At 31.9% G+C, this 8,924-nt stretch overlaps 1 protein-coding gene and 1 non-coding gene across 2 annotated transcripts; both read right to left on the bottom strand.

The window, feature by feature from the left end:
- Nucleotides 1-406: 406 nt before the first annotated feature.
- LOC123716591 lies at nucleotides 407-8,289 on the bottom strand. Its single transcript, XM_045672411.1, has 13 exons — nucleotides 8,132-8,289; nucleotides 7,096-7,335; nucleotides 6,620-6,794; nucleotides 6,016-6,176; nucleotides 5,483-5,778; nucleotides 5,010-5,269; nucleotides 4,354-4,552; nucleotides 3,689-3,958; nucleotides 3,264-3,458; nucleotides 2,913-3,068; nucleotides 2,295-2,520; nucleotides 1,250-1,437; nucleotides 407-787 (listed from the first exon to the last, which is right to left on the bottom strand). Exons 2-13 carry the CDS (start codon nucleotides 7,326-7,328, stop codon nucleotides 654-656), a joined length of 2,493 nt encoding a protein of 830 aa, XP_045528367.1. The 5' UTR covers nucleotides 7,329-7,335; nucleotides 8,132-8,289; the 3' UTR covers nucleotides 407-653.
- A 366-nt stretch (nucleotides 8,290-8,655) lies between these two features.
- Nucleotides 8,656-8,737, bottom strand: Trnas-gcu. The gene has a single exon. It is a non-coding gene; the product is annotated as a tRNA-Ser (tRNA).
- Between the last annotated feature and the right edge of the window lie 187 nt (nucleotides 8,738-8,924).

Here is an 8,924-nt window from a genome sequence, read left to right as displayed (position 1 = left end):
TGAACATCTGATTTTGACATATATACAAACCCGTAACTTGTTGTCAGTTATCAGTTGTCAGTTATCCGTTATCAATGAGCAGTCAGCTTTTTAAAATTATTTTACGATTTTATAGCCGTATGAGCCGTTAGGAAGTATGTTATACTCAAAATTGTTGTTATTTCAATTAATAAATATTAGTACTTATCAATTTATTTATTTTTTAAGCAAATAAAGGTTAACACCTTTAACATAAAGGTTGTTATATTATTTCCTATGTACAAATATATTATTGGTTCCATAGATGGCGTGGATATAAGTTGTTCGTATTAATTATATGTAGGGACAAATAATGTTTGATACATAAAAGGTAATAAAGTATCCAAAAATAATATTAATTCAATTTTATTAATAAAAAAATCGAACTTTACACAACAATCTCACATATTTTTAACGTTATTTTAATAAGATATTTTTTGTTACAAAATAAAAAGGTGGGATTTCTACTTAAGTACAACATGAATTATTATTCTAAGTGATAGACCTTGCTTGCAAAAATAAGTTTTTGGTACCTTATACATTTTCATAATATGTGTATCACGTTAAATAGAAAACACAGTAGCTAAAATAAGAATATATGTAATAATTAAAATAGTAGCTCCTACAACACTTAATTACAATAAATGAATAAAAATACCACAAATAATTAAAATTACACTTAATGCAATAGTTCCCGCGCTACTAAAACATCCAAATTCTTCAATTTGAACTTGATATCTCATATTGTAGGGAAATCTACAGGCAGGGTCTGAAAAGGAAAATAATTAAAAAAATAATTAGACAAAAAATAGTTATTCCGTCATTGTACTCATCAACTTATTTTCAAATATGTACTAAAAAACTGAAAAATATTTCGTTGTATGATGATCTTTGAGATTAAACTTTTTGAAAAGTTTTTGTTAAAAATCGCGTTGAAACACACATTTACTGAGAAAGACTATATAAAATTTAATGTTTTAAATGGTTAAGATTTTTATGGTTGTAGGGAGAATTTCTATAAAGATGATACTATCGAAATAACTCTCAACATCTTTTGATTGCCATGGATGTTTGGATCATACCAAAAAAAAAATAGATCAAGACCACACGCGTATATATTTAATACATAATAAGTATATCTTCATTATACACTTCTTACAGAAAACCTATTTGTATCGTATGATACTGTGTATAAAAAATATATAATTAGTGAAACAATTACATAACTCACCAGTACAACTTGGTGATAAACTGGAGCCCTCGGGAACTTGTGATTGGACAGAAATAAAGAAAGATGGACAGGAACCAATCGTCCAATGACCTTCGCATGCTCCTTGAAGACTGATTTCTATGTTACCCGATGCAAGAGTTTGACAACTAACCGAATCCTGATCAGCACCGGCAGCCGTCATGTTTTGACTGAAAAATATTATTCATAGCAATAACAAAATAAGTTGCGGAATAACAAGTATTAATTCTAAATAGGACTAACAGCAAATAAACATTACAATTAAGTACCCCGTCTCGTTTTAATTTGCTGATTAATTCTAGCAGGAGTGATGTTTTTGAAGTGAAACTTTTTTAGGCGCAATGACGGTAATTTTTTTAACGATGAAACGAAAAAGTAATAATATTAGCGTCACGAAGATGTGCAGCGTTTTTGTCGAAGAAAAGGGAGAGAGCGATTGAGAGAGAGCGAGAAAGGGCGAACGTAACATGAAACAAATAGCCATGGAGCGATAGTAGAATGACAATAGATACTATTTTTAAATGATATTTACATATGTTGAAAGACGAACTTATATTGCATATTTTACTTACCAAAATGCTTTAGTCACAACAATACCAATAGAAATCGCGTCGAATTATGTAAATATCGAAGAAATAAATTAAAAAGACTTAAATTTATAATTTGTATAAATTTTTGACACTTTTAATATTTTAATGGCAATTAAATTCATTAAATTCCTTACATTTTCCCTCCCTCTTAGTCTCGGAAATTTAAAGTTTTAGATTTGTATTGAACAAGACTTAAAAAATAGTTCGCCAAAAAAGTTTCACTTCTGTTATGTGTACTTTGTACGTACGTACTTTTTTATAGCTGTTAATTCCAAACGTATTTTTTATTATTCAACGAAAACATACTTAAGGGTGGATTTAGAATAGAGACTAAGTATGTAGTTAACTTTTTATAGTGTAGAAACCTATGATTTCATTTGTTATTTCAATTTATCATGATAGATTATTCATGATTTATGACCACATTTATATTTTACCTTGGTTGTTCAAATCTTCGTGATTGACAAACAATAAGACTACCAGCACCGGCTCCTGTTCTCGAAATGCGAACTTTTCTGTTGGCATTACCATAGAAGTAGTTTGGACTTATTGCATAGTAATTTATATAGCCTGGTTCTAGGTAATCGTCAAATTGTCTGTTACCGGAAGTTAATTCTCCATTAAATGTGGAACCACAGTTCGAGTTAACTATTCTTCTTCCAACTGAAAGTTTTAATCGTATTAAATGGTACCACTGATTATCGAAAGACTTTTCTTGTAAGAGGTATTAAGTCAACCTATCGCGACCAACCTTTTTAGGTCTGGGCCTCAGTCTACTGTATCTGTTTCGTGATCATTTATTTCTCTTGGTAGTAAGTCAGTAAGTAGGTCAGCAATGTTGTGTGCCTAACACACGCCGCGGACTTATTGGGAATAAGGCATGCCTTTTTGATTTTTACTCAACATGTTTCACTATACAAGCGAGTGTTATATGGGCAGATAAAGATAAACAAAAATCCTATGCACGAACGCACAGCAGAAATAAGTGGACGGAAATAAATACATTATTTGGCGGAATGTACACTTTTACATAGTCTACGATATTTCATAATCACCTGATTTAATTCTGGTAAGTACTGGGTTCATAGTAACTTCGACATTAGTTCCCTCCACATTCAAAGACACAACTTTAATATCATTATGCATATCACGAACCATTTGCCACAGACTGTCGAACTGGTTTGTGGACGTTGCAAATAAGACACGTAGGTCTGAAAAATAAAATAAATTACCAAATTGCATTAGTAAGTTAAGTGGTTAAATTTACATATGTTTAAAAAAAATCTTGGCAAATAAATGATTATTATTATTGATTTTTAATTATGTTTTAGACATTATAGTAGTTGTAATGTCTAGATAAGAATATAAGTACCCATATATACACAAATCGTATTAAAAAAAATTACCTGGAATTGTTTCGTTGATTTTCCGAGCCTCGACAATAACAGGAACAGTTATTTGTAAGTTTGCGGTGTTAAGTAAAAATAGTAAGACAGTTGAATTTCCACCTACATAGTTTAATGACTTTTCATTTTCTAGTTCTCTTTCCATTAACAATCTTACATTTTGTAGGGTCGATTCCAAATTTACTCCATTGAATACTGAAACAAACATAATATTTATATTCCATTCAGATCGCCTAATTAAGTAGATTCTAACATAAACATTCTCATCATTTGTAGAACCTACTGAAACAGCTTCTTTAATAATTTTCTATAAAATAATGCAGATCCATTGTACTCAACTCAAATAGACGCAGTCGGGATTCGCAGCGTTTTAATAGCGATTTAAATTTGAGTGATGATTATAACATAAAAAAAACTTTACTTACGAGCTTGATGTCTAGCCAAGGTATAGTTGGAGTGGAAATCAGCCAAAGAGAAAGTTTTGTCTAATACAATACTGCCATCAAAAGCATTCAGTAGGGTGATACTGGAACCGAATTTACCCACTTCAATGTTGTCCAATAGATATGATATCGCCGGATATACAGCCTGGTATGGCCAAGTAGAATCTATCACTATGTAAAGATTTGTTTTAAGTCTGAAGTTATCCATTGTTGTAACTGTATTCACACAGTTTAAGTCGTTTAGGCTGTTCGCTGAAAATTGTAAATTGAATTAAAATCAGAACGAAAGTCGATTTAAAAGTCGGCTAACTTTAGATTTAAATCGTCTATAAGACTTCAAATTTCACTCGTTCTACTTCGATGTCTAGCATTCTATGGAACCATCTTCCACCTAATTAGGGGCATACAAGAGAACAGGATTATCTTAATGGCTAACAAACGTCTTGGTGTTTCAGGTGTCCATGAGCGGCGGTAAACAGTCGTACCATAAAAAAGCGAAGCTTTTAGTACTCCAACTAGGTCGAGCATTTAATAGTATACAAATAAATTTAGCCATCTCTTATAATTTTTTTGGTTAAACTGAATATTCGTTTGTTACAATGAACGAAGGCCATAAATTTAGTGTTTTAATAAAAAGAATAAGTTACTCGTATAGGACTGGAAGTTTTCCACTGCTGTTGAGACCAGTTGATCAAGACCACTAACAATAGTTCCACGTAGAGGTATATTGGTATCCAATGCGGCAGCGAATGCTGACGTTTCACCAATTAACGCATCTCTATTTATGAACTGCTGTCTTAACTCGCGGCGATTACACGCCCTTCTGTTGGCATCGTAGACACCGTTCTGAAATAGGAGTTAAATAGATCACGATTCGTTTAGATTCCACGCAAACATTAGTACCAATTACTAAAATATTACCCCCAAACATTTTACATGATAATACTAAAGTAACACTTAAAACTTCAAATTACCATACTCATTTTCGAGGTAATGCTAAGTTTTAGTAGAATCTAAATAAGAGGTTTTTGTTTAGAATTCAACATCAGTATTAGCACTGGTATTTATTGTACCCAAACATTGTGTATGATAGTTAACAAAAATACAAAAAAGCATTAAAATTATTGTCATGCACAACAATTACTTGTCGCTGATCTGATTCTATGCTTTCAATGTGGGTTTTTTCGAAAGGTGAAATATGATCTAAATTACAATCCCGTACTCAATGATGTTACGCGCTATGTACTATTTATACAATGTAATGGCGCTATATGAATCTTAATTCTAGAGGATATCATCTTACCCTGGGACTATAGTACATATCTAGAAGCTGTGATAGCTTTATTGAAGCAGCGTCGACAACGTTGGACTGTATCAGAGTTCCAAGTACGAAACCATCAATGTCGCCACGTAGTTCTGGGTCTGTTGCTTCTACATTGACACGATTGTGAAGCATAAAATATCTTGGTGCTTGAGTGGAATTCCAGTTACCAGCTGTGCCGACTGTTATTGCATTCGTGCCTCTTTCTGTTCCTTGAATAAGAACAGCTTCCACTAAATCGCCTACAAGCAGACAAATATTTCACAGTTATAAATCCAAAAGTTACAATTTGTACATGTATTAATTGTATACTTATTAATAGATAAAACTATCTAACGGAAACTTTCGTACTCAAGCTTTTATATTTTGTACATGTCACAGAAACAAATAATCAGACATCCCGAGTAAAGTAATATCAATGATTGTTTCCTTTGCTGTAAGAATATGAAACAAACCTGAAATTGTACTGGCAAAGATTGAAGAAACAGTGTCCTGAAGGTTCGCGTAGTTGGACATAGACCCTCTTACTAAGTCTGATACCCTTATACGTTGGAACTGAGCACCTCCTGCTATACCGGCTAACAGATGACCGGCTGAAACTGCCCCCCATCTTGTAGATATTACCCCACCCAACAAAGGACATTGGCTGTCTCCTAATAACTGTCGTTCAGATTTTAAAACTCCCATACTAGTATACTCTACGTCATCCTTTGGATTGTGTCTGATTTTACCCATAGATTTTGTGAGTTTCCTGAAATAAACATATACAAACCTATCATATAGCATATTTTTACAAAAAAAAAAATATTAGCATAAGTGAGATTTCTAATGATATTAATAATTTTTATGTTGGATAAACGTAAGAACTATAAAATATTTTAAATTTAATATGATAAGGTATGCTCTGTAACATAAAGTAATGCCACGAAAAATGTATCACAAAATGAGTTTTCACCTAGAAAAAATAATGAACTATGCGCTTACTTACATACTACCGAGATCTAAAATTTCCACATCATCCATCTTCAAGTTACTTGGTATATTCCTGGCTGTCCTTAATGCGCGGAATTGAGAAAGTTGATTACAATTTTGTTCATTTCCGCGGACTCTAGCATCCACGGTTGTAGATAGTATGTAATGCAAGGCACACTAAAACATGAGAACTGTTAATTAAGAAGCCGTTAAGAAAATTGTATGGAAATATGTAAAATTTGCGACTACTCCTGTCAGTGAAGTCCATTTTAGAATTACATTAAAACCGGATTTTATGCAAATACCTAAGTCTAAAATAAATTGCCCGAATCGACATCATGTACTCTTTTTTCCTCTTTGAAGTTTTAACGGTATTTTATACCCAAAAACTCATATATAAAATATACTCATATATAATATCGGTAATGCAATATCACAATATTGGGAGACAAAGTCGCAATTTCAGTTTCACTCATATAGATAAGTCAAACATAATCGTTGGCTGTTGCCTTATTTTTTGTTTGAACAAATGTTTTATTGTCTTGGAGCCAATAACAGCCCACTTTTACTTTATCACGTATTGAGCCACATCAATTTGTAAACAAAAAGATTAAAACTACCTTCAAAGGAGGTGTGAGGACATTTGGCAATTCTTGTATATTGCCGGGAAGAATTTTTGATAACACAATTCTGTGTCTATGAAATGAGTGAAATGTAGGCGCATATGGGAGCACATTTCCCGACCGATCGGCATTGGCATCTGGCTGATGGTACTCTATACCGTCTTGTCTATATCTAAAAGGTCATAACAAAAATTAAGTCAATTTACAGGGTTTTCCCGGATCAGTGAGATTTGTAAATTCAACTAGAATCTAGAACCTTATACAATGGAGTTTTTAAAATATATATTGATTTAATCTTTTACTAAGGGTGAAATGTGATTCCTAAATCCGACGAAATTGTATTTTTCAAATAATATTTTTTAATCTGTGTTTTCAAACAATATCGATTGAAACTAGACCAGATTAAGATAAGCTTCTTTTTATAAAAACTAGGTAGGTGAATATCTACAAATCAAAATCAAGGGTGAACTTACGTGCGCAATATTTGAACAACTAATTGCCGCAGATCCATATTAACGTTGGGATCATCTTCGATCTTTTGTATGATATCTATTAATACTGGTAGAGTTGTAGGTGGTATGTTATTTCTATCCAATAACGTTACATTCATATAGCATTCTCGAAGCTCTGGGGCTACACTCGTTTGCGCTGTGAGCTGGGCGCTTGCACCGCTTGCTAACAACGCAATTGTTAGTAACCAAAACATGCTGTTTCTGAAAATAAAGTAATTTATAAGAATGTATTAGTAAAGAGATTCTAATTGTATTATATTTTTATAAAAAATGTGCATGGCCCATAATTTAGATTTCAATTATTTTATCATTATAGCGTTACGCCCTAGAAGAAATTAACTGAAAATATCATCAACAAATTGTTGAATTAATAACATCTTTATATCCATATGCAATAAGTCAAAAACAATAAATATAATATATCGCATGCACTGTATATAATATTATGTCCCCAAAATATAACCTATGAAAATGTCTCGTACGTAGAAAGTGTTGGCAGGCGTATAACTGGTAATACAATTAATCATAAAAATTATTACTGTAGTAGACTTACAAACTAAATGTATAGTAATAAAGCCCTTTGTAAACTAAATCCGAACAAAAAAGTATGTCAAGTTTGTACTTCCACTATAATCAGGTTGATTCAAAATAGGACGCTTGATAAGCTATCAAAAATTAGTCAGTGCAATATACATTGCATTTGTATTATTACAAAAATATGTAGCAGTTGTAAATTCTTTGTTTTCAAAGGTTAATCTATCGTAAATTTATAGGCTCAGATGAACCTGAATTCGTTTAACAAATACAACTGAAGAAACTGGTATTTGGTAAAGGAGTAAGAAAATTTCGCTTAAAAAGAATAAGAAAATTCCCACAAGGATTCTTGCTAAATAAAACTGTATGAATTCACGTAAAATCCAAATTATTAAAAGACATCTAAAATCGTTGAAGGTCATACTATTTACAAAATATCTCATATAGTCAACAAGATACATACCTGTTGTTTTCAGCAAACGCCTTATCTTTTTAGGAACAATTTACAATCACAGCACTGTAACTAATATTTATAAATATCATATATTTAAAACAAAACAAAATTCATGTATATATCGCACTCGACACGTTACTGCTGGCACACCTAGCTTATTCAAACTCCTAAAATAAAGGGCAGTATTACGATAAGATAGTAAAAGCAGGTCTAGATAAATTCGTAGCGGGCTCAAAATTATCTACCTATATCTGTTTTTCACAAGTGATTACGACGATAGCGATTATGTGGAAATTGCTGTTCAGATTTTTTTCATTCTATATTATATTTGGTTAGGAATATTTAAGATTCCAGAGCTAAATATTCGTTCAGTGCATCGAAAGTGTGTAGTACAGTTGACAATTAAAAAATTGTAGTAAAGTATTAGCAGAGATATCAAAATAAGTACATTCTTAAAAGACGCAATTGTTATTTAAAAAAATATAGCAATTCAAAAGTATGTAAAAGTAAAGAAAAATTACAACAAAAAGTATCGACGAGGATGGGATTCGAACCCACGCGTGCAGAGCACATTGGATTAGCAGTCCAACGCCTTAACCACTCGGCCACCTCGTCACATGCGATTGATGGTAAATTTAAGTCTTACAACCTTCATTAACTAATATCTTATAAAGAATGTATTTATTATTCACGGATATGTACCGAAACGTATTACACAGACTTCATACATACAACAATTTATTATAATAATGTATATTGGGAGATTTTCATTAGGTTAATTAACTTTGTTTTTCATAGAAGC

Source organism: Pieris brassicae, chromosome 11 (assembly GCF_905147105.1).
Source record: "Pieris brassicae chromosome 11, ilPieBrab1.1, whole genome shotgun sequence".
In the NCBI taxonomy this organism is placed as follows: domain Eukaryota; kingdom Metazoa; phylum Arthropoda; class Insecta; order Lepidoptera; family Pieridae; genus Pieris; species Pieris brassicae.
The sequence above is the reverse complement of the archived record's forward strand: the minus strand, read 5'-3'. Positions and strand labels throughout refer to the sequence as shown.